The following is a 26,590-nucleotide window of genomic DNA, read 5'->3' as shown; positions in this document are numbered from 1 at the left end:
GCTCAGCACATGTGGGAACTGGTTCAAGACTTGTTGGAAAAGCATTCCAGATGAAGCTGGTTGAGAGAATGCCAAGAGTGTGCAAAGCTGTCATCAAGGTGAAGTGAGGCTACTTTGAAAAATCTAAAATATACTTTTGCACAACACACTTCTACCGGACGACTGAGGTTGCACCTGCAAAAGCCCCTGGCAGGATCTTAGTTAGCATGAAATGAAGGTGCACTTGATTAAGCTCACCCAGTGCACTGGGTAGATAGAGTTCACTCTTTAAAACCATTGGATTTGTCCATGAATGCGCAAACCCTCCAGTACACCAGCTGACTGAAATCAAGCGCACCTAATCCCAATTGGGAAATTGGACCAATGGAAATTATGTTCAGTGGCTTGCAGATGTACCTAATTAACCAGCCAGATTAGAAGGGGCTAGGATTCCTTTGTAAGGCGCAGCAAAAAAGACAATCAGATACAATATCAGGGATCTCCTGGTAAGGCTTCTGGCTACCATTAGTTCTGAATACTGAGGATTTGATGAGAAAAATGGCTGTGAGTTTTGAAATGTCTTTGAGGTAAGTTGTATGGCTCTAGTTTGATTCCCTTGTCTTCCATGTTTTAAAGGTATTTAACTGACTAGGATGTTTTTATTTTTATTTAGAATTTCTTGGATTTGTTGCCTGCTAATTGGAGGGATAACCTGTTATCCTCAACCTAAAGGTATGTTTTGTTCTGCACATTTAATTCAGTAAAAGTAACACTGTATAAATAGCAGAACTTCAAATGCTGGCATTTTACGATATGTAACTTTCTTTTCTTTCGTAGGTAATTATAGATATATTCCCCAAAATCAATTAAAAGGAACTGGCCACAATGCAGGTGAAGCTACCGGCTCCCGTTCCTCGGCAGGTGAAGCTACCGGCTCCCGTGTCTCGGCAGGTGAAGCAGCCACCCATAATGCCTCTGCAAGCGTCACGACTGGCCCAAATACATTAGCTGAAGCAACTGGCCACAATGCTTCATCAAGCGCCACGACTGGCCACAGTGCCTCGGCAGCGGAAGCAACTGTCCACAGTGCCGCGCAAGCGGCCACCCATAACGCCTCTGCAAGCATCACGACTGGCCCAAATACCTTAGGTGGAGCAACCGGATCCCGTGCCGCAGAAGCAGCCACCCACAATGCTTCTGCAAGAGTCACGACTGGCCCAAATACATTAGCTGAAGCAACTGGCCACAATGCTTCATCAAGCGCCACGACTGGCCACAGTGCCTCGGCAGCGGAAGCAACTGTCCACAGTGCCGCGCAAGCGGCCACCCATAACGCCTCTGCAAGCATCACGACTGGCCCAAATACCTTAGGTGGAGCAACCGGATCCCGTGCCTCAGAAGCAGCCACCCACAATGCCTCTGCAAACATCACGACTGGCCCAAATACCTTAGGTGAAGAAGCTGGCCACAGTGCCTTGGCAGCGGAAGCAACTGGCCACAGTGCCGTGCAAGCGGCCACACAAAATACCTCGGCAGGTGTGGCTACTGGCCAAAATACCTTTGAAGCAACTGGCCACAATGCTTCATCAAGCGTCACGACTGGCCCAAATACCTTAGGTGGAGCAACCTTATCCCGTGCCTCAGAAGCAGCCACCCACAATGCCTCTGCAAACATCACGACTGGCCCAAATACCTTAGGTGAAGAAGCTGGCCACAGTGCCTCGGCAGCGGAAGCAACTGGCCACAGTGCCGTGCAAGCGGCCACCCAAAATACCTCGGCAGGTGTGGCTACTGGCCAAAATACCTTTGAAGCAACTGGCCACAATGCTTCATCAAGCGTCACGACTGGCCCAAATACCTTAGGTGGAGCAACCGGATCCCGTGCCTCAGAAGCAGCCACCCACAATGCTTCATCAAGCGCCACGACTGACCCAAATGCCTTAGGTGAAGCAACTGGCCACAATGCTTCATCAAGTGTCACGACTGGCCCAAATACCTTAGGTGGAGCAACCGGATCCCGTGCCTCAGAAGCAGCCACCCACAATGCTTCATCAAGTGCCACGACTGACCCAAATGCCTTAGGTGAAGCAACTGGACACAATGCTTCATCAAGCGTCACGACTGGCCCAAATACCGTAGGTGAAGCAACTGGCCACAATGTTTCATCAAGTGTCACGACTGGCCCAAATACCTTAGGTGGAGCAACCGGATCCTGTGCCTCAGAAGCAGCCACCCACAATGCTTCATCAAGCGTCACGACTGGCCCAAATGCCTTAGCTGAAGCAACTGGCCACAATGCTTCATCAAGCGCCACGACTAGCCCAAATGCCTTACGTGAAGAAGCTGGCCACATGGCCTCGGCAGTGGAACCAACTGGCCGCAGTGCCATGCAAGCGGCCACCCACAATGCCTCAGCAAGCGTCACGACTGGCACAAATACCTTAGCTGAAGCAACCGGCCACGGTACCTCGGCAGAAGCGACAGGCGCCCTTGCCTCGGCAGAAGCGACAGGCGCCCTTGCCTCGGCAGAAGCGACAGGCGCCCTTGCCTCGGCAGAAGCGACAGGCGCCCTTGCCTCGGCAGAAGCGACAGGCGCCCTTGCCTCGGCAGAAGCGACAGGCGCCCTTGCCTCGGCAGAAGCGACAGGCGCCCTTGCCTCGGCAGAAGCGACAGGCGCCCTTGCCTCGGCAGAAGCGACAGGCGCCCTTGCCTCGGCAGAAGCGACAGGCGCCCTTGCCTCGGCAGAAGCGACAGGCGCCCTTGCCTCGGCAGAAGCGACAGGCCTTGAACAGGAGGGCCAACTCCTCAAGCAACATGGATTTTGGGTCTGATGGTGACAATGAAAGCACTCAATGTGTCAGCTCCAGCAGTGTTCAAGGCAGCATCGTTGAACAGTCAGTTATTATCACAATATATGTTACAAATGTGTGTATGAGAATGGAACAACTGTCTACTCCACAACCTGCCACACCACTGGGGAGGTTATACCATTTTGATAGCGGAGATACACTCAAGACTGTAGTGACGTTGGCATCTCTGAACCAACCATATCCCCACCTGCTAAAAACTCACAACCTGCTAAAGGAGCCCTGCCACAAGGGAACGTCTACTGGGATGTAATGTATAACTTTTACACTCACCTGCACTTTGCGTTCTGATTTTGAAATAATTTGTACTAATCATCTATCAACAGAATTGCAATGGTAGATTCATCCTTTAGATGCCAATTCCAAGCTGTTGCTGACACTTTAAGCTTCCACTGTATGCTTTTGTGTTGGCCAGGGAGTTGCTGCTGCTCATGCTACCCTGCATTACTTGTAAAACAATAAAATATTGTACCTTTAAGTGCCTCCTTGTGTTTTGAAATACTGTGTGTTTAATGTCTACCTTTGGCTTGCTGGTTGAGAACAGTGTTGGTTGCCAGTGCAATTTGTAGTAAAAGGGAATGTGGTTCACCGTTCCTATTCTTTTGGATTTGAAATATATAATGACTTTTTATCTTTGCTGCTGGTTGACAAATCCCTAGATTGGCTCTACGTTAAAGCCACTGACATCAATATTTCGTTCGGGATACTGAAGTTTACATTTCAACACAAAATAAATACATCAAATCCTGTTTTACAAAACCTGAGAAAGCTTGTACCCTGGAGATGGGCTACTGTGGCATGTAAACCTCAATTCTGTTTTTGTGGTATGCGCAGGCTCCGTTTCACATCTCATGGTTGTCTGACTCTGTCAAACTCATTTAAAGTGGGCTACTTGCTCAGTTTGATCCACCATAACGGCTACTTTCACCCCTAATTTAGACAAGTTTCTGCTTACTTAAGGTAGGTCATTTGTGAACTATAGTTTAATACATGCAGCTTCTCTTCTGTCATAACTTGTTGCCACAGAAGACTAAAGTAGTGCTCACAAATGTCTTACGTTGATAGAATGAATGCATTAGTAATCTTAACAGGTAAAATGATTTAAGGACCAGGTAGCATGCTAGAACACAGTGGAAACATTGGTCCTGTGCCAAATGTCATTTTGACACATTTTAAGGAAATGGAAAGCTGAGAATGGTAACTTCAGTTAGTCTTGCGTGTGTATTGAATGTGATTGAAATGCTGTCTGCTTGCAAAAGTGTCAGATTACACGAGAGGCTGATAGAAATATTTATCCACTCCTGTTCCCAAGACAATTTAAAGATGCATTTTTATAATTTCACTGCAACTGAAGTTAATATAAACAAAAAAAGTCCTCTCACCGTCAACTGTTTATTTCCAGGAAACTTAACGTGTAAATATTTGTATGAACATAAGAATCTACAACTGAGAAACTGAACAAGTTCCACAGACATGACTAACAGAAATAGAATTGTGTCCCTGAACAAAGGGGGAGTCAAAATCAAAAGTAACAGTATCTGGTGTGGCCACCTGCTGCATTAAGTACTGCTGTGCATCTCATGGACTGCACCAGATTTGCCAGTTCTTGCTGTGAGATGTTACCCCACTCTTTCACCAAGGCGCCTGCCAGTTCCTGGACATTTCTCGGGGGAATTACCCTAGTCCTCACCCTCCCATCCAACAGGTCCCAGACGTGCTCAATGGGATTGAGATCTGGGCTCTTCGCCTGCCATGACAGAACACTGACATTCCTGTCTTGCAGGAAATCACGCACAGAACGAGCAGTATGACTGGTGGCATTATGCTGGAGGGTCATGTCAGGATGCGCCTGCAGGAAGGTTACCACATAAGGGAGGAGGATGTCTTCCCTGTAACACACAGCGTTGAGATTGCCTGCAGTGACCAGCTCAGTCCGATGATGCTGTGACACACCGCCCCAGACCATGACGGACGCTCCACCTCCAAATCGATCCCCCTCCAGAGTACAGGCCTCGGTGTAACACTCATTCCTTCAACGATAAATGTGAATCTGACCATCACCCACGGTGAGACACAACCGTGACTCGTCAGTGAAGAGCACTTTTTGCCAGTCCTGTCTGGTCCAGCGACCCTGGGATTGTGCCCATAGGCAGCGTTGTTGCCGGTGATGTCTGGTGAGGACCTGTCTTACAACAGGCCTACAAGTCCTCAGTCCAGCCTCTCTCAGCCTATTGCGGACAGTCTGATCACTGATGGAGGGATTGTGCGTTCCTGGTGTTTATTTAAAAAAATATATATTTCACCTTTATTTAACCAGGTAAGCTAGTTGAGAACAAGTTCTCATTTACAACTGCGACCTGGCCAAGATAAATCAAAGCAGTGCGACACAAACAACACAGAGTTACACATGGAACAAACAAGCGTACAGTCACTAACACAATAAAAAAGAGTCTATGTACAGTGTGTGCAAATGGCATGGAGAGGTAAGGCAATAAATAGGCCATAGTAGCGAAGTAATTACCGTTCAGAAAATTAACACTGGAGTGATAGATGAGCAGATGATGATGTGAAAGTAGAAATACTGGTGTGCAAAAGAGCAGAAAATAAAATAAAAACAATATGGGGATGCGGTAGGTAGATTGGGTGGGCTATTTACATATGGGCTATGTACACCTGCAGCGATCGGTTAGCTGCTCAGATAGCTGATGTTTAAAGTTAGTGAGGGAAATATAAGTCTCCATCTTCAGTGATTTTTGCAATTCATTCCAGTCATTGGCAGCAGAGAACTGGAAGGAAAGGTGGCCAAATGAGGTGTTGGCTTTGGGGATGATCAGTGAGATATACCTGCTGGAACGTGTGCTACAGGTGGGTGTTGTTATCGTGACCATTGAGCTGAGATAAGGCGGAGCATATACTTCTAGATGGCCTGGAGCTAGAGGGTCTGGCGACGAATGTGTAGTGGGGGCCAGCCGACTGGAGCATACAGGTCGCAGTGGTGGGTGGTATAAGGGGCTTTAGTGACAAAACGGATGGCACAGTGATAGACTGCATCCAGTTTGCTGAGTAGAGTATTGGAAGCTATTTTGTAAATTACATCGCCAAAGTCGAGGATCGGTAGGATAGTCAGTTTTACGAGGGTATGTTTGGCAGCGTGAGTGAAGGAGGCTTTGTTGCGAAATGGGAAGCCGATTCTAGATTTAATGTTGGATTGGAGATCCAACATTCTGGAAGGAGAGTTCTGGAAGGAGAGTTTACAGCCTAGCCAGACACCTAGGTATTTGTAGTTGTCCACATATTCTAAGTCAGAACCGTCCAGAGTAGTGATGCTAGTCGGGTGGGTGCGGGCAACGATCGGTTGAAAAGCATTAATTTGGTTTTACTAGCATTTAAGAGCAGTTGGAGGCCACGGAAGGAGTGTTGTATGGCATTGAAGCTCGTTTGGAGGTTAGTTAACCAGTTAGAGCTCTAGGGGCGCTATTTAATTTTTGGATAAAAAACGTTCCCGTTTTAAGCGCGATATTTTGTCACGAAAAGATGCTCGACTATGCATATTCTTGACAGTTTTGGAAAGAAAACACTCTGAAGTTTCAGAATCTGCAAAGATTTTGTCTGTAAATGCCCCAGAACTCATTCTACAGGCGAAACCAAGATGATGCATCACCCAGGAATTAGCAGAATTTCTGAAGCTCTGTTTTCCATTCTCTCCTTATATGGCTGTGATTGCGCAAGGAATGAGCCTACACTTTCTGTCGTTCGCCCAAGGTCTTAGCAGCATTGTGACGTATTTGTAGGCATATCATTGGAAGATTGGCCATAAGAGACTACATTTTCCAGAGGTCCGCCCGGTGTCCTTTGTCTAAATTTGTGCGTAATCTTCAGGTGCAGGCATTTTCTCCTGGGATTCAGGAGAGAAAGCATGTTTCCAAGAACGATGTATCAATGAAGAGATATGTGAAAAACACCTTGAGGATTGATTCTAAACAACGTTTGCCATGTTTTCAGTCGATATTATGGAGTTAATTTGGAAAAAAGTTTGCGTTTTGAGGACTGAATTTATGGATTTTTTTTGGTAGCCAAATGTGATGTATAAAACGGAGCTATTTCTAATACACAAGGAATCTTTTTGGAAAAACTGAGCATCTGCTATCTAACTGAGAGTATCCTCATTGAAAACATCAGAAGTTCTTCAAAGGTAAATGATTTTATTTGAAGGCTTTTATGTTTTTGTTAATGTTGCGTGCTGGATGCTAACGCTAATGCTAACGCTAAATGCTAACGCGAAATGCTAACTCTAGCTAGCTACTTTTACACAAATGATTGTTTTCCTATGGTTGAGAAGCATATTTTGAAAATCTGAGATGACAGTGTTGTTTACAAAAGGCTAAGCTTGAGAGATGGCATATTTATTTCATTTCATTTGCGATTTTCATAAATAGTTAACGTTGTGTTATGCTAATGAGCTTGCTGATAGATTTACACAATCCTGGATACAGGGGTTTTTTCATAGCTAAACGTGACGCAGAAAACGGAGCGATTTGTCCTAAACAAATAATCTTTCAGGAAAAACTGAACATTTGCTATCTGAGAGTCTCCTCAATGAAAACATCTGAAGTTCTTCAAAGGTAAATGATTTTTTTGAATGCTTTTCTGTTTTTTTGTGTAAATGTTGCCAGCTGAATGCTAATGCTAAATGCTACGTTAGCCATCAATACTGTTACACAAATGATTGTTTTGCAATGGTTGAGAAGCATATTTTGAAAATCTGAGATGACAGTGTTGTTAACAAAAGGCTAAGCTTGAGAGCTAGCATATTTATTTCATTTCATTTGCGATTTTCATGAATAGTTAACGTTGCGTTATGGTAATGAGCTTGAGTCTGTATTCACGAACCCGGATCCGGGATGGGGAGATCAGAAAGGTTAACACAGTTTCCAAAGAAGGGTGAGATGTATACAGAATGGTGTTGTCTGCGTAGAGGTGGATCAGGGAATCACCCGCAGCAAGAGCGACATCGTTGATATATACAGAGAAAAGAGTCGGCCCGAGAATTGAACCCTGTGGTACCCCCATAGAGACTGCCAGAGGTCCGGACAACAGGCCCTCCGATTTGACACACTGAACTTTGTCTGAGAAATAGTTGGTGAACCAGGCGAGGCAGTCATTTGAGAAACCAAGGCTGTTGAGTCTGCCGATAAGGATACGGTGATTGACGGTGATTGACAGAGTCGAAAGCCTTGGCCAGGTCGATGAAGACGGCTGCACAGTACTGTCTTTTATCGATGGCGGTAATGATATCGTTTAGTACCTTGAGTGTGGCTGAGGTGCACCTGTGACCAGCTCGGAAACCGGATTGCACAGCGGAGAAGGTAGGGTGGGATTCAAAATGGTCAGTGATCTCTTTATTAACTTGGCTTTCGAAGTCTTTAGAAAGGCAGGGCTGGATGGATATAGATCTATAACAGTTTGGGTCTAGAGTGTCATCCCCTTTGAAGAGCGGGATGACCGCGGCAGCTTTCCAGTCTTTAGGGATCTCGGACGACACGAAAGAGAGGTTGAACAGACTGGTAATAGGGGTTGCAACAAGGGCGGCAGATAATTTTAGAGAGTCCAGATTGTCTAGGCCAGCTGATTTGTACGGGTCCAGGTTTTGCAGCGCTTTCAGAACATCTGCTATCTGGATTTGGGTGAAGGAAAAGCTGGGGAGGCTTGGGCAAGTAGCTGTGGCAAGTAGCTGTGTAACTCTGCAGTTGTTGCCATCCTGTACCTATCCCGCAGGTGTGATCTTCAGATGTGCCGATCCTGTGCAGGTGTTGTTACACGTGGTCGGTCACTGCAAGGATGATCAGTTGTCTGTCCTGTCTCCCTGTAGTGCGGTCTTAGGCGTCTCACAGTAGGGACATGGCAATTTATCACCCTGGCCCAAACTGCAGTCCTCATGCCTCCTTGCAGCATGCCTAAGGCACGTTCACCCAGATGACCAGGGACCCTGGGCATGGTGTTTTTCAGAGTCAGTAGAAAGGCCTCTTTTAGTGTCCTAAGTTTTCATAAATGTGACCTTATTTGCCTACCGTCTGTAAGCTGTTAGTGTATTAACGACCGTTCAACAGGTGCATGTTCATTAATTGTTTATGGTTCTGTCACGACTTCCGCCGAAGTTGGCTCCCCTGCCTGTTCGGGCGGTGCTCGGCGGTCATTGTCACCATCCTACTAGCCGCTACCGATCCCTTTTTCGTTTGTCTGTTGGTTTTGTCTTATTAGTTTCACCTGTGTGTATTTTAGTTTAATTAGCTTCCCTATATGTAGTAGTTTGTCCCGCCCTTGTTTTGTGCGGGATTGTTTTTTGTTACTCTGTTGGATGTGGTTTTCATGTGTGTATTCTCCGGACTGTTTGGGCTGGTCTGTTCTATGCGCCCTGTATGTTGTCGTGACCGTTTTTTGTCCGGAGAATAAATCACCATATACTGAATCCTGCTCTCTGCGCCTGATTCACCGCTCCTAGTATCCCGTGACAGGTTCATTGAACAAGCATGTGTTTAAACCCTTTACAATGAAGATCTGTGAAGTTATTTGGATTTTTACAAATTATCTTTGAAAGACAGGGTCCTGAAAAAGGGACGTTTCTTTTTTTGCTGAGTTTATTACATGTGAGGTTATAGTCCTGCCGTCAGTGTCCATATTTCAGTTACTATTCCATTTAACCCATACACTTAAATGAGGAATATTCTGTTTATTCATGGATAAAGGGATACTCATGAGCGGGATATTAAAAGTGCATGTAAAGAGCTCATCCCGAGTAAAGACCTTATGTGGGATATGAGCTACAATCCAGACTGCTGTGCTAATGTTAACATGGTCAATGTCCAGTGGGGAAATGTCAGACCTTATTCATACAGTATGTTCATACTTTAGATGTAGTAATATGTAGGCATCAAATTGTATTAGTCAATTGCACCGAATGCAACAGGTCCTTACAGTGAAAATGCTTACTTACAAGCCCCTAAGAAACAATGCAGTTTAAAAACAAATATGACTAAGAATAAGAAATAAAAGTAACAAGAATTTAAAGAGCAGCAGTAAAATAACAATAGCGAGACTATATACAGGGGGATACAGAGCCAATGTGCAGGTGCACCGTTTAGTTGAGGTAATATGTAGGTGGAGTTATTAAAGTGACTATGCATAGATGATAACCACAGAGAGTAGCAGCAGTGTAAAGGGGGGATGCAAATAGTCTGATTAGCCGTTTAACTAGATGCTCAGGAGTCTTATGGCTTGGGGTTAGAAGCTGTTTAGAAGCCTCTTGGACCTAGACTTGGTTCTCCGGTACCGCTTGCCGTGCGGTAGCAGAGAAAACAGTCTATGACTAGGGTGTCTGGAGTCTTTGACAATTTTTAGGGCCTTCCTCTGACACGGCCTAGGACAGAGGTCCTGGCATGGCAGGAAGCTTGGCCCCAGTGATGTACTAGGCCGTTCGCGCTACCCTCTGTAGTGCCTTGCGGTCGGAGGCTGAGCAGTTACCATACCGGGCAGAGATGCAACCAGCCAGGATACTCTCGATGGTGCAGCTGTAGAACCTTTAGAGAATATGAAGACCCATGCCAAATCTATTCAGTCTCCTGAGGGGGAATAGGTTTTGTCGTGCCCGCTTCACAACTGTCTTGGTGTGCTTGGACCATGTTGGTGATGTGTTGTTGGTGATGTGGACACCAAGGAACTTGAAGCTCTCAACCTGCTCCACTACAGCCCCGTCGATGAGAATGGGGGAATGCTCGGTCCTCTCTTTCCTGTAGTCCACCATCAACTCCTTTGTCTTGATCACGTTGAGGGAATGGTTGTTGTCCTTGCACCACACTGCCAGGTCTCTGACCTCCTCCCTATAGGCTGTCTCGTTGTTGTCGGTGGTCAGGCCTACCACTGTTGTGTCGTCGACAAACTGAATGATGGTGTTGGAGTCGTGCCTGGCCGTGAGTGAACAGGGAGTACAGGAGGGGACTGAGCACGCACCCCTGAGGGGCCCCTGTGTTGAGGATCAGTGTGGCGGATGTGTTATTTCCTACCCTTACCACCTGGGGGTGGCCCGTCAGGAAGTCCAGGATCCAGTTGCAGAGGGAGGTGTTTAGGCCCAGGGTCCTTAGCTTATTGATGAGCTTTGAGGGCACTATGATGTTGAATGCTGAGCTCTAGTCAAAGAATAGCAAAGAATATTAGTGTAGAGTGCAACAAAATTGCATCATCTGTGGATCTGTTAGTGCGGTATGCAAATTGGAGTGGGTCTAGGGTTTTTGGCATAATGGTGTTGATGTGAGCCTTTCAAAGCACTTCATAGCTACAGACGTGAGTGCTACGGGTCGGTAGTCATTTAGGCAGGTTACCTTAGTCCCTGTGCTCAAGAACACTATGGTGGTCTGCTTAAAACATGTTGGTATTACAGACTCGGACTGGGAGAGTTTGAAAATGTCAGTGAAGACACTTGCCAGTTGGTCAGCACCTGCTCGCAGTACACGTCCTGGTAATCCGTCAAGCCCTGCGGTCTTGTGAATGTTGACCTCTTTAAAGGTCTTACTCACATCGGATGCGGAGAGCGTGATCACACAGTCTTCCTGATCAGCTTTTGCTCTCATGCATGTTTCAGTGTTATTTGCCTCGAAGCGAGCATAGAAGTAGTTTAGCTCGTCTGGTAGGCTCGTGTCACTGGGCAGCTCTCTGCTGTGCTTCCCTTTGGAGTCTGTAAAGGGTCGCAAGCCCTGCCACATCCAACGAGTGTCAGAGCCGGTGTAGTACGATCAATCTTAGTCCTGTATTGATGCTTTGCATGTTTGATGGTTCGTCAGAGGGCATAGTGGGATTTCTTATAAGCTTCCGGGTTAGCGTCCCGCTCCTTGAAAGCGGCACCTCTAGCCTTTAGCTCAGTGCAAATGTTGTCTGTAATCCATGGCTACTGGTTGGGGTATGTACGTACAGTCACTGTGGGGACGACGTCATTGATGCACTTATTGATGAAGCAAATGACTGATGTGGTGTACTCCTCAATGTCATCGGAGGAATCCCGGAATATATTCCAGTCTGTGCTAGCAAAACAGGCCTGTAGCTTAGCAGCTGCTTCATCTGACCACTTTTTTTATTGATCAAGTCACTGGTGTTTCCTGCTTAAATTACTGCTTGTAAGCAGGAATCAGGAGGATAGAATTATGGTCAGATTTGCCAAATGGAGGGTGAGGGAGAGCTTTGTATGCGTCTCTGTGTGTGGAGTAAAGGTGGTCCAGAGTTTTTTTCCCCTCTGGTTGCACATTTAACATGCTGATAAAAATTTGGTAAGATGTATTTAAGTTTCCATACATTCAAGTCCCAGGCTACTAGGAGCACCGTCTCCCGGTGAGCGGTTTCCTGTTTGCTTATGGCAGAATACAGTTCATTCAATGCGGTCTTAGTGCCAGCCTCAGTCTGTGGTGGTATGTAGACAGCTACAAAAAATACAGATGAAAACTCTCTAGGTAGATAGTGTGGTCTACAGCTTATCATGAGATATTCTACCTTAGGCTGGCAATAGCTCAAGACTTCCTTAGATATCGTGCACCAGCTGTTATTTACAAAAATACATAGTCCACCGCCCCTTCTCTTACCAGATGCCGCTGTTCTATCCTGGAGGATAGCCAGCTGCATGTTGATAATGTCGTCAATCAGCCACGACTCTGTGAAGCATAAGATGTTACAGTTTTGAATTAATCTTCCGCGTAGGTCATGTATTTTATTTTCCAATGATTTCACGTTTGCTAGCAGAATGGAAGGATGTGGGGATTTATTCGATGGCCTACTAATTCTCAGAAGGCAGTCCAGCCCTTGGCCCCTTTTTCTCCACCTTCTCTTCAAACAAATCACGGGGATCTGGGCCTGTTCCTGGGAAAGCAGTATGTCATTCACGTCGAGATTGTCGGATTCGTAAAAAAAAATTAAAGGATTCTGCCAGTACGTGGTGAGTAATTGCAGTTCTGATGCCCAGAAGTTATTTTTGGTCATAAGAGATGGTAGCGGCAACATTATGTACAAAAGAAGTAAAATAATAAGTTCCAAACAACTCAAACGAACAAAAAACACAATTGGTTGGGAATATGTCAATTAACTCAAATATTCTCTACACACAACAGAATGTCTTTGAACATGTACATTTTTCTAAACCAACTAAATCAAATCAAATCAAATCTAATTTATTTATATAGCCCTTCGTACATCAGCTGATATCTCAAAGTGCTGTACAGAAACCCAGCCTAAAACCCCAAACAGCAAGCAATGCAGGTGTAGAAGCACGGTGGCTAGGAAAAACTCCCTAGAAAGGCCAAAACCTAGGAAGAAACCTAGAGAGGAACCAGGCTATGTGGGGTGGCCAGTCCTCTACTGTTGCTGAAATCATTCACTAACTGCATATTATGAGAATTCTGACCTTCAATTGATCTATTCATTGGAGGGATAACCTGTTATCCTACAGCTAAAAGTGTTTGTTATACACAAATGAATTAAGTAAAAAAAAACAGCATTTGAATAGTTCCAATGACTTCAAATTCTGGCATTTTACTATGTTGAACTTTTTGTCTTTGTTTCCAAGGTAAATTATAGATATATTCTCCACACTTCATTAAAAGGAACCTGCTCCTATGTCCCAGCAACAAAAGGAACGTGCTCGCATGCCTCTTCAGCAGAAGCAACCGTCCACAATGCCTCGGCAGAAGCAACCAGCCACAATGCCTCAGCAAGTGTGACGACTGGCGCAAATACCTTAGGTGAAGCAACCGGCTCGCGTGCCTCTGCATTAGAAGCAACCAGCCACAATGACTCGCCAGATGCAACCGTCCAAAAATTCCATCAGAAATCACCTGCTTGACTCGCATTACAAATACCTGGACAGCAAGATTTAAACCAGCCTGGTTAAAACTACACCTTGGCATCACATCTTTGTATTATTAGCCTGTCATGTTCAGTCATATAACCAGACTATACATACAGACAGTTAATGTACTGGCACATGCCTATTTTGATATCTATTTCCCATACTTTTGTCTTTCTCTTTGTCGCTAGCTCTCTCTCTCGTTTTCTCTCCCTCTCTCTCTCACACTCTCACACAGACAGACAGACAGCAGTGGGTCTGTACCAGTCAGAGGTGAAGGGGTGACATCCTACTCTTCATCAACAGGGGGAGTGGTGACTATGAAGTGCTCAAGGACCGGCTAGGTCAGGAGCTTTGGCCCCAGAATTCGTTGAAAAGGTGAGATCAGGCAAGCAGCTACTGGACCTGAAAAGAGCGACTCACCAAAACCTCTATTATATTGGCTATTTGATTCAGATCTTAAGATAATGTCCCTAATCCACTATTTGGAACAAGTTATTTTGAATCAACTCTTTAATTGCAGCTTGAATTTAATTTGTAAATTGATTCATTGGAGTCAGATGTGTTGCACTGCTTTGTGATCTGAGAAAACCCTTACCAAATGCGGGAGATAAGGAAATGCCCATCAACAAAATTCATATATGTGTATTGAGCTACTTTTGACATTGGTCTCGTCCAAAAAAAAAATGATTTTAGTTTTAGTTTTGGTTGCAGAACGTTTTGCCCTACGCTGTGCCCTACTGAACATAACTATGATTTATTTGTCTCAGTTCCTGTTTGTGCTGGTGAACAGGCTGAAGTCCAATGAAAAATGTCTGGGCATTTACGACAGCGAGTCAGCCATGAAATGGCTCATGCCCGAGGGAGAGATCTCCACTCACTCATAAGAGGCGATCTCAAGGTCTGAGGTGAAAACAAACCTGAGTTCAAATACTATTGGTTTTCTTTCAAATGCCTTTGAGGGATGATTGAGCCTGCCCGGAGTGACAGATAAACTCTCAATTATGAGCAGCTAAAAAAGTATTTGAAAGAAACAAATTCATTTTGAACCCATGTCTATGGAGCAGTATACGTTTAAGTGGCTTTGATAATATATAGAAAGCAGCAGTGAATTATACTGAGTTGTCTCTATATAATCTATCTACATTGCTTCTCAAATACTTTTTTCTTAATTTTAGGAGGTGAAGCAGGCACTAGTACCCGATCCTAAAACTGAGTTGTAAAACAAACAAATAAATGAATGTAAATAATAATTGTCTGTTTTAGAGTCCGTATTGATTTCTGCCTGAATCTGATGTAGGCTATGTGTGTGCTCTGGTGGGCATGGTGTGTCTTTATGTGAGGACTGCCATCTGCGAGTTGACAACAGCTCAGTGGCTACTCACCACTGAGATTTTGGATCTGATGGTTACAATCACAACTGACTGACCTCAGTAGACTAATAGGGCCTGGAGGGTCTAACAGAGAAATAAGAATTGGAATCTGTCTTCAGAAAAAACAACAGTTGAGGATTCCAAATGCAATCGCAAAGAAACAAGAAATACAATAGAATGTGATGCAGTATAATACAATATATATCTGTGTATTTTCATGCAAATGCTACATTTAAGTGCAGACCTGTATTCAAAAACATGTGTATTTCAGTATCTGAGTTATAATATCTGGGTTATAATACAAATTGTACTATTTGACAGTATTTCAAATACTTATTTAATACATTGGAGTGTAAAATAGTGTGTGATTTTGAGTTTTTCAAACACTTTCCAAGTGTATTTCCAAATACATAACATTTAACTACTTATCTTTTCAAATAAAAGATCAGAATACTTACTTTGAATGTATGTGAAATTAATTGAAATATTTTAAATAGTATTTGAACCCGGTCTGATTTAAGTGACATACATTTGCCTTCCAGTTACAGTAGGCCAGCCTACAGCAGTGGAAGAGGGGAGTTTACTAGACATTAAGGGCCGTACAATAAAGTACAGAATGATTGGAGCACTCGGGGTGAATATAAAAGACCAGAAAAAAGAACAGATTGTCTGCCTGCTGTGCTGAAAGAAACAGGAGAAGAAAAGGAGATTGGAATTTTCAAGGCACAGACATTGAATCAAGTATAATTATCAGAGATGGAATGCAAGCGGAAACATCAGTCGGAATAGGGAAAACACTTTGGCAGATTTAAGGGGGCTGGAGATATATGCATAGCTATCTAAACAGTGTCATTCGTGTTTATGTGTTTGTGGATGTGTACTGCAATCAAAGTTGAGACAACATTGGAAAAATAGCTTCCACAAAGGAGGGTAGACGGTCAGAGGATGGGTTGTTGTCTTGTATTATTTCATCCATATGAGGGAGACATTTTATGGAGATAGTGGGCACCTCAGAGCTGATCACTATTGTCAAGTCGGTGACAATTGTTGGTCACCGCCTTTCAAAGTGTTTTGCGTTCTGGGGATAAAACATTTCCCACGTGAGTCTGTCGATATGTCGACTGCATGAACTTTACAAAAATCTGCAGAATTTCCAAGTTTCTGCAATTGCTCTTCACCAACTTCATCCTGCAGCCATCACCTGTCATGTGGGATCTCCATTGTTACCCAATCATTATTGTTTTTGTTTAACCCAAGTGAAAAAGAACATGACTGAAACAGGAACCAATTTGCTGCAGTTAATGTGTAGCCTTAACTGATGTGATTGAGGCTCTCTCTCATTTATTGATTGTATAATGTAACATAAATTATTTCAGTTTGTGAGTGGGTGTTGGAGACATGTTTTTTTGACATTATAAAGGAAACCTTTTATAAACAATGGCAACACTGCCATGGTGATCTGAGCCTTGCTGTTGGAAAACGACAGTATCCGAATTTCGGTTGTAGCAGATGCACCTCTCCCGACTTAACTTCTTGACTTTGGTCTACAGTCAGTTGCTTTAGCCTTACCACTCAAACGAGCCCTACTATATGTTTGCCTCTGAAAAATTAAAGCATATGTGTGTGCAGTGTTTGCATAATGTGAGTGTTTAATTGGCGTCTGTCTGAATTCAGAATTTGTCCAAGATGTGGCACTATGTGCAACTGAAACATGTTAACCATCTACTGTTGCTATGCTGAATGAAACACACGGTTTAAAAGAAGGCATGTGTAAAATAATGGTGCCTAACTGCTCATTTAGCCTCTAATCTTCAAATGAACCAAGTGAATTTTGTACAAGCAATAATTTAAACCGATCAATGAAGTGCCAAGACAAAATGTGTTTCCTACATTAGAGCAGGGGTGTCAAACTCATTCCATGGAGGGCCTAGTGTCTGTAGGTTTTTGTTTAAGACCTAGACAACTACCGTAGGTGAGGGGAGTAATTAGTGGCCTTAATTCAGCAATCAAGTACAAGGAAGGAGCAAAAACCCACAGACACTTGGCCCTCCGTGTAATGAGTTTGAAGCGTGCTTTAGAGTAAGGGCTGTCAAACCTGTCAGGAATTCAATTAGAGAATCAACCACACCTGAGTAAATGTCTGAATTCCAAATCAACCCCTAGCCCCTACACCTACCACTTAGTCACTTATGGGTATTTTAAACGATTAGATAGGTTATAGCAATATGGTAATTGCATCACCTTGCCTTCTGATAGGCTGGATGCAATTGTTGCCATATTGCTTATTCAATCATTTCTGATGCACAGAAGTGTTTAGGCCAGGGTGTAGGATTTAGGGGTCAATTTGGAATTAGGAATCAAATGTAGATCAGGGGCTAACAGCTGTCCTTAATTAGCCAATGCCATTAGAAGGGTCTGGGATTTGTTTAAAAGGAGCAACCAAAAAAGCCTGCCAGATACATCATCAGGAATATTATGCTAGGGCTTATACCAGCCATTATTTCTGATTACTGGGGAGCTTTTGAGGCGCAAAATGGCCGTGATGATTGGAATCGCTTTCAGGTAGGTTTTTAAAAGTATTGCTCTAGTTTGTTTCCCTTGTACTTCAAGTGTTACAGGTAGCTTTGTTTATAACAGACTTTCTTTTTTTAAAGAGTTTCTTGGCTTTGTTGCCTGCTAATTGGCGGGATAACCTGTTCTACATCAAGTGAGTTTCTACACATGAATTTCAAGTAATAGTTGTGGTACCAATAACTTCAAAGGCTGGCATTTTACTTTTTTTCTTTATCTAACCTAGGTGATGGGTATCCTGCACCAGGTTCTGATGCAGCATGGCTCTATACAGGCCCACTTAGGTCTAAAGGATATGGTAATTACAACTCTCCAACAGCTCAATTGCAAGCGCAGCTGACCGAAGAGCAACAGAAACATCTGGGAGCCATCCTGCAAAAGCAACTGGCCCCCATGCCCCAGGCACCTCAGAAAATGTGGTATCCAACTCAAATGCCCCAGCAGGAAAAGCAACCGGCCGCCATGACCCAACAGCAGACGCTATCGGCCTTTTATCCTAAGCAGCTTCAATCAATGTTGTATCCAGCTCAAATGCCCCAGAAGCAACCAGTTACTGAACTTCAGCTTCAGAAGGAACAGGCCTCCATACCCCAGCTACCTCAGCAAGTGTGGTATCCAGTTCAAATTCCTCAGCAGCAAAAGCAACCAGCTACTGGTCCTCAGCAGCAGACGGAACTGACCACCATGTCCCAGAAGCAACCGGCTCCAATGCCTATACCGCAGAAACAACCAACAGCTATGCCCCAGAAAGCATGGTATCCAGCTCAAATGCAGCAGAAGCAACCGGCCACCATGCACCAGCAAGTGTGGCATCCAGCTCAATTGCCCCAGCAGCAAAAGCAACTGGCTACTGAACCTCAGCAGCAGAAGGAACCGGCCTCCATAACCCAGCAACCTCAGCAAGTGTTGCATCCAGCTCAAATGCTGCTGAAGCAACTGACTGCCATGCCCCAGCAAGTGTGGTATCCAGCTAAGCCCCAGAAGCAACTGGCCGCTGATCCTCAGGAGCAGATTGAACTGACCGCCATGCCCCAGCAACCATGGTATCCAGCTCAAAAGCCCCAGCTGCAGAAGCAACCGGCTACTGAACCTCAGCAGCAGAAGGAACCGGCCTCCATAACCCAGCAACCTCAGCAAGTGTTGCATCCAGCTCAAATGCTGCTGAAGCAACTGACTGCCATTCCCCAGCAAGTGTGGCATCCAGCTCAAATGCCCCAGAAGCAACAAACCGCTGAACCTCAGTGGCATCCAGCCAAATTTCCCCAGGAGCAACCAGTCCCTATGCGTCACCTGCAGAAGGAACTGACCGCCATTCCACCACTGAGGCAATCCGCTCAAATTCCCCAGCAGCATAAGCAACCGGCTGCCAAGCATCAGCAATTGTGGCAACTGGCCCCCATTCCCCAGCAGCCTCATGACGTGTGGTATCCAGCTAAAATGGTCCAGAAGCAACAAGCAGCTGCAACTCGGCGGCAGAAGGAACTGACCACCATGCCTCAAGAGTGGCATCCAGCTCAATTTCCCCAGCAGCAGAAGCAACCAGCCCTAATGCTTTTACCGCAGAAGGAACTGACCGCCATACACCAGCAACCTCAGCAAGTGTGGTATCCAGCTCAAATGCCCCAGAACCAACCAACCACTGAACCCCAGCAGCAGAAGCAACCGGCTGCTGAACCTCAGCAGCAGAAGGAACCGGCCACCATGCCCCAGCAACCATGGTATCCAGCTCAAAAGCCCCAGCTGCAGAAGCAACCGGCCGCTGAACCTCAGCAGCAAATTGAACCGACCGCCATTCCTCAGCAAGTGTGGCATCCAGCTGAATTTCCCCAGCAGCAGGAGCAACCGACCGCCGTACCCCAGCAAGTGAGGTATCCAGCTCAAATGCCCCAGCAGCGGAAGCAACACACTGCCATGCCACAGCACCAACTGACCCCCATGCCTCAGCAATTATGGCATGTAGCTCAAATGCCCCAGAAGCAACTGGCCCCAATGTCTCAGCAGAAGCACTACGAAAGCACTGAAGATGGTGCCTCTAGTAGCACTCAGGCCAGCATCGTTGGACAGTCGGGTGTCATCCCAATCTATTCCTACAGTTCCAAATCGCACTACGAGAATGGCAGAACTGTCTTCTCCCAAACCCGCTACACTCCTAGGGAGGCTATCCCTGTTGACAGTGGAAGTGCGCCCAAGGACAGTTTTGTTGGTACTGGTGCACCAAGTGTATATCCATCACTAGTGAAGGATTCTGCAAGCTAATGGTTCACTTTAACCTGCTCTGATCTTTGCTCTCTGAATTTGAAGTCCTTTGTACTAACCATATTTAACAGGAAAATGTAATGGATTCATCCTCTAGAAGCTAATGGTGAGAATTGTTTTTGACATTGGTTACTTAACATTCTGTGTTGCTGACACTGCATTTCTTTCTGCTTTTGTTTTGACCAAGAAGTTGCTGGTGCTCTTGCTACGCTAGAGAGGGAGTACATTAACCATTTTACTTTCAAAAATGCCTTGTCTCTTTGAAATAATGGTTCTCGTGTCCATTGCTTTCTAATTGAGAACAGGTGGTGTTCAGTCTGTAGTAAAAATGACTGTTCAGTTAATTCTTTGGTTTTCTAATCTTTTACCTTTGCTACTGATTGTTCAAAATAAAAGCTTGGGTCTACATAAGAGCATTTGTCAAGGGGTGAGTTGTCAGACATTCTTCATATGTTCATACTTAGATGTAGGCATGCATTGTATAGAATGAGACGGTCTTCAACCTAGGTCTAAGTTGTTGGTCAGTAAGATGACATAGGGAATGTTTTTTATATGGTCAGACCATGGCTCATTTAGCTACTTAAATTGAGTGACTTTTTGGTTTCAAACTTGCATTTGGCCTTATACTATAGCCCATACCAGAAATGGCAAAGAGTCAAATCAGTTTAGGAGTGTCTGTTCCATATCTAGCTGATGGCTCAAATGTTATTTTTAGATGCGTCAACCCCTGTTGGCACATCTACCTCCATACTTCTGTTTCTATGGGTTACCTGTCTTACAATTGTGGGGTCATAGAGGGAAATGTAACTATGTTCGGGAGTCAATTTCCCATAATTGTCAGTTTGTGGGCCAAACCGTTCTGAAGCTATAGATGTTTTTGAGACTGCATTTTTGGGGTGTCTAACCAACACCACTGTAGCTCGGCCCCTGTCCACCGCAGATGCGTAAGGGCGACAGGCGGATGCAGTGTATTGAGACGCAGCCCATTCAATGTTCTAGCTTCAACTGGATTTTGATGGGCCTTTTACTTTGACTGCCGCAATACTCTTGCCCTGTAGCCCATTCCTCCTTGTCCATTTCTTGTACCACAGACTCCTATTAAATGGATTCGGTGTATTTGATTTTTACGATGCCTGGAACGGTTTAACCGATCAATTAACAAATATATTCTGTACAGACTGTCTTCGAACATGAACATTTTTCTTAACCAATTATTAATCTAACTGCGTAGTATGAGAATTCAGCTCTTAAATGGATCCATTAAGTTCCAAAGAGGAAGCTGGTAGGCACTAGCATGACTGTTTAGCTAGCATAAGATGTCACCCAGGTCTTTGGGACAACTTGACATTTGCCTGTTGTAGTTGACTGTTTGGCCAGACTCATGAACGAAATTGTATATGCATTGAATTTTCTACAAGAAGTTACACTTAGCTGTTGGACCATCTCTTGCCTAGCGTACGTCAACAGACAACTTCATTTAATTTGTCACAGTATGGAATTTTTGGACACAATCTCGTGTGTGTGCAGCCTTTTTGCACAACACATTTCTACCGGACCACTGAGGTTGCACCTGCAAAAGGCCCTGGCAGGAACTTCATTAGCCTGCATTAAAAGGTGCACTTGATTAAGCTCACCCAATGCAATGGCTAGTTAGATTTCACTCTACAAAACCATTGGATTGGTCCACTATCCTCTAGACCCAAATCGCTACAGACATATCTATCCTACCCTGCCATCTAAGGTCTTCGAAAGCCAAGTCAACAAACAGATTACCGACCATATCGAATCCCACCGTACCTTCTCCGCTATGCAATCTGGTTTCAGAGCTGGTCATGGTGCACCTCAGCCATGTTCACTACTAGCTGTAGTTTGTTTCCTATTCTCTTCCAGGTTTCACAGGCATCTGTGTTAACTGTGTTAACTGACTAGGATAAAAATATTCCTTGGATTTGTTGCCTGTTAATTGGAGAGATGACCTGCTATCCTCCACCTAAATGTGTTTGTGCTATACACAGTCATTCAGTTAAAATAACACTTTGTATAGTGCTGATAACTTTAATAAATTATGGCATTTTACTATGTTGAATTCTCTTGGTTCCTAGGTAATTATCAATCTAAAAAGACACCAGCTCCTATTCTAAAGGAACCAACTGAACCCCATGCCTCAGCAATTATGGCATGTAGTTCAAATGCTCCAGAAGCAACTGGCCCCATGTCTCAGCAGAAGCACTAAAGATGGTGGTTATGGTAGCTCTCCGGCCAGCATCGTTGAACAGTCAGTTCTCATCCCAATCCGTTCCTACAGTTCCAAATCGCACTACGAGAATGGCAAAACTGTCTTCTCCCAAACGCGCTACACTCCTGGGAACATTGTTAAGAGTGGAAAAGCTCCCAATGACAGTGTTGGCATATTTGAACCAAGCACATACTCACCACTAGTAAAGGATCCTACAAGTTATCGTGCAACTTTAATCTGATCTTCACTTTGCTTTCTGAATTTGAAGTCCTTTTAACTAACCATGTTTCGGCCAACAGAAGAATCTAATGTTGGACTCATCCTTTAGAAGCTGATGGTGAGACTTTTAATGTCAAATTGATTAAATAAGATTTTGTTGCTGACACTTTTTAAATTTCTTTCAGGTTTTAGTCATGCTTTTGTTTTGACCAGGAAGTTGCCGGTGCTCTTGCTACTCTTGCATGATTGAATCAATAAAAATGTGTCATTGAAATACTGAGGGTTCTCCTGTGCCCACTGTGCTTGCTGATTTCAAACAGATAATGTGGGTTGTCAGTGCAGTTTGTAGTAAAAGAGAATGTGGCTCAGTTTTCAAATATCTGGGGTTTACATTTGCTACCGGTTATTCAAAGATTGGCTCTACATTAGTGTTGTCAAGTCGCGAAATGTCAGACCTTCCTCATGGTCATATTTTGTGTATATTGACACCCTTTCAAATGACTGGATTTGGCTATTTTGTCCTGACCTGCGTATAAAATCGAGCACACAGCCATGCATGCAGCCTTACTGAAGAGCTCAGTGACTTTCAACGTGGCACAGTCATAGGATGACACTTTTCCAAGTCAGTTTGTCAAATGTTACCCCGGTCAAATAAGTTAATGTGATAGGCCACACAAACTCTCAGAACAATGCTGTACCGCATAATCGTCTGTCCTCGGTTACAACACTTGGTGTAAAGCTCGCTGCCATTGGACTCTATCGCAATGGAAGTGAGTTCTCTGGAGAGACTGATCACTCCATCGGGCAGGACGAATCTGGGTTTTGCGAATGCCAGGAGAACGCTACCTGCCCGACTGCATAGTGCCAACTAAAGTTTGGAGGAATAATGGTCTCGGGCTGTTTTTGATGGCTTGGGCAAGACCGCTTTGTTCCAGTGAAAGGAAATCTTAACGCTACAGCGTACAGTAACATTCTAGACAATTCTGTGGTTCCAACTGTGGTAACAGTTTGGGGGAAGGCCCTTTGCCGTTTCAGCAGGACAATGCCCCTGTGCACAACGCAAGGTCCATACAGAAACAGTGGTGTGGAAGAATTTGATGGGCCTGCGAAGAGCCTTGACCTCAACCCTATCGAACACCTTTGGGATGAATTGGAACGCCGACTGCGAGCCAGGCCTAATCAATCAACATCAGTTTCTGACCCCATTAATACTGTTGCGGCTAAATTGTATTTTTTATTTTACCTTTTATTTAACTAGGCAAGTCAAGAACAAATTCTTATTTTCAATGACGGCCTAGGAACAGTGGGTTAACTGCCTGTTCAGGGGCAGAACGACAGATTTGTACCTTGTCAGATCTGGGATTTGAACTTGCAACCTTCCGGTTACTAGTCCAACGCTCTAGATGTAGTTATGTAAGCATAAGTTGTACACGGTGTTGACAATCCAGACGTAACATAAGGAATTGTTTTAAACGTTCAACCATGATCAATTAGCTGTATGAATCTTTGGGACACTTTAGGTATCAACATTTTATCGCAATGTTTTGATAAAATATAGAATTGTGCCTTTGCTACTATAGCCCACATAAACACATTGAATAACACATTTTTTATAAATGGCAAAGTTTTGAAGTCTGTCCAATATCTAGGTGATGGCACATATTTAACCCTTTATGGGTGTTGGCACAACTACCTCCATACTTCCATTAGTTTGTATGGGTTACCTTCAGATTAGTATGTGAAACTTGTTGGGGTCGTAGAGCAAAACGGAACCATGTTTGTGAGTCTCCCCTTTCCATAGTGGTCATAATAGTTTGTAGGCCAAACCGTTCAGACGCCACAGACGCTTTCGTGAGAAGATGGATTTCAGTTATGTCACATGGTCTGACAATTTAGCTGTAGCTCGGCCCCGTACACCAGATGCGGAAGGGCGACATGGGCAGGCGGATAAAGTGGATTAAGATGCAGCCCATGCAAAAACCTGATATTTCTAGCTTAAATGTATAGATTTTTTTTGTTTTTTCCTATATTGATTCACATGAGCGTCAATAGATTTTTAACCTATAGCTCATTCTTCCTTCAAGTACATTTATCGATCCACAGGGTCTTAAAAAGTGGATTCAGTGTACTTGATCTTTACAATGCCTGGAACGGTTTAACCTATCAATAAACAAAGATATTCCCAAACAGACAACAGAACGTCAACAAAGCCTCCTTCACTCATGCTGCCAAACATGCCCTCGTAAAACTGACTATCCTACCGATCCTTGACTTCAGTGATGTCATTTACAAAATAGCCTCCAACACACTACTCAGCAAATTGGATGCCGTCAGCAAATTCCATCCGTTTTGTCACCAAAGACCCATATACTACCAACCACTGCGACATGTATGCTCTCGTTGGCTGGTCCTCGCTACATATTCGTCGCCAAACCCACTGGCTCCAGGTCATCTATAAGTTTTTGCTAGGTATAGTTCCGCCTTATCTCAACTCACTGGTCACCATAGCAACACACACCCCTAGCACGCGCTCCAGCAGGTATATTTCACTGGTCATCCCCAAAGCCAACACCTCCTTTGGCCACCTTTCCTTCCAGTTCTCTGCTGCCAATGACTGGAACGATTTGCAAAAATCACTCAAATTGGAGACTTATGTCTCCCTCACTAACTTAAGCGTCGGCTGTCAGAGCAGCCTACCGATCGCTGCAGGTGTACACAGCCCATCTGTAAATAGCCCATCCAACCAACTACCCACCTCATCTCCATATTTATTTTTGTTTATCTGCTCTTTTGCACACCAGTATTTAAAAAAAAAAAAAAAATCCAGAAAATCACATTGTAGGATTTTTAATGAATTTATTTGCAAATTATGGTGGAAAATAAGTATTTGGTCACCTACAAACAAGCAAGATTTTTGGCTCTCACAGACCTGTAACTTCTTCTTTAAGAGGCTCCTCTGTCCTCCACTCGTTACCTGTATTAATGGCACCTGTTTGAACTTGTTATCAGTATAAAAGACACCTGTCCACAACCTCAAACAGTCACACTCCAAACTCCACTAGGGCCAAGACCAAAGAGCTGTCAAAGGACACCAGAAACACAATTGTAGAACTGCACCAGGCTGGGAAGACTGAATCTGCAATAGGTAAGCAGCTTGGTTTGAAGAAATCAAATGTGGGAGCCATTATTAGGAAATGGAAGACATACAAGACCACTGATAATCTCCCTCGATCTGGGGCTCCACGCAAGATCTCACCCCGTGGGGTCAAAATGATCACAAGAACGGTGAGCAAAAATCCCAGAACCACACGGGGGGACCTAGTGAATGACCTGCAGTGAGCTGGGACCAAAGTAACAAAGCCTACCATCAGTAACACACTACGCTGCCAGGGACTCAAATCCTGCAGTGCCAGACGTGTCCACCTGCTTAAGCCAGTACATGTCCAGGCCCGTCTGAAGTTTGCTAGAGAGCATTTGGATGATCCAGAAGAAGATTGGGAGAATGTCATATGGTCAGATGAAACCAAAATATAACTTTTTGGTAAAAACTCAACTTGTCGTGTTTGGAGGACAAAGAATGCTGAGTTGCATCCAAAGAACACCATACCTACTGTGAAGCATGGGGGTGGAAACATCATGCTTTGGGGCTGTTTTTCTGCAAAGGGACCAGGACGACTGAAAAGGAAAGAATGAATGGGGCCATGTATCGTGAGATTTTGAGTGAAAACCTCCTTCCATCAGCAAGGGCATTGAAAATGAAACGTGGCTGGGTCTTTCGGCATGACAATGATCCCAAACACACCGCCCGGGCAACGAAGCAGTGGCTTTGTAAGAAGCATTTCAAGGTCCTGGAGTGGCCTAGCCAGTCTCCAAATCTCAACCCCATAGAAAATCTTTGGAGGGAGTTGAAAGTCTGTGTTGCCCAGCAACAGCCTCAAAACATCACTGCTCTAGAGGAGATCTGCATGGAGGAATGGGCCAAAATACCAGCAACAGTGTGTGAAAACCTTGTGAAGACTTACAGAAAACGTTTGACCTCTGTCATTGCCAACAAAGGGTATATAACAAAGTATTGAGATAAACTTTTGTTATTGACCAAATACTTATTTTCCACCATAATTTGCAAATAAGTTCATTAAAATCCTACAATGTGATTTTCTGGATTTTGTTTTCTCATTTTGTCTGTCATAGTTGAAGTGTACCTATGATGAAA

At 44.4% G+C, this 26,590-nt stretch overlaps 2 protein-coding genes across 3 annotated transcripts in view; one reads left to right on the top strand and one right to left on the bottom strand.

Annotated features, from left to right (window-relative positions):
* Positions 1–2,420: 2,420 nt before the first annotated feature.
* Positions 2,421–26,590, bottom strand: part of LOC118940101 (keratin-associated protein 5-2-like) — a 53,639-nt gene continuing 29,469 nt past the window's right edge. Inside the window, exon 3 of the mRNA XM_036948349.1 lies at positions 2,421–2,762. Coding sequence (XP_036804244.1) covers positions 2,421–2,762 — 342 coding nt within the window. The remainder of the gene's footprint in view (positions 2,763–26,590) is intronic.
* Positions 17,563–20,344, top strand: LOC110511450 (bromodomain-containing protein DDB_G0280777-like). Of its 2 annotated transcripts, XM_036949385.1 has the most exons (4): positions 17,563–17,657; positions 17,750–17,802; positions 17,893–18,628; positions 18,863–20,344. In XM_036949385.1, exons 1-4 carry the CDS (start codon positions 17,629–17,631, stop codon positions 19,920–19,922), a joined length of 1,878 nt encoding a protein of 625 aa, XP_036805280.1. In that variant the 5' UTR covers positions 17,563–17,628; the 3' UTR covers positions 19,923–20,344. The 2 variants fall into 2 exon arrangements, with proteins under 2 accessions (XP_036805280.1, XP_036805279.1); XM_036949384.1 differs by having other exon boundaries at positions 17,893–20,344.

This window comes from Oncorhynchus mykiss, chromosome 17 (genome assembly GCF_013265735.2).
Source record: "Oncorhynchus mykiss isolate Arlee chromosome 17, USDA_OmykA_1.1, whole genome shotgun sequence".
NCBI classification, from domain to species: Eukaryota; Metazoa; Chordata; class Actinopteri; order Salmoniformes; family Salmonidae; genus Oncorhynchus; species Oncorhynchus mykiss.
The sequence above is the reverse complement of the archived record's forward strand: the minus strand, read 5'-3'. Positions and strand labels throughout refer to the sequence as shown.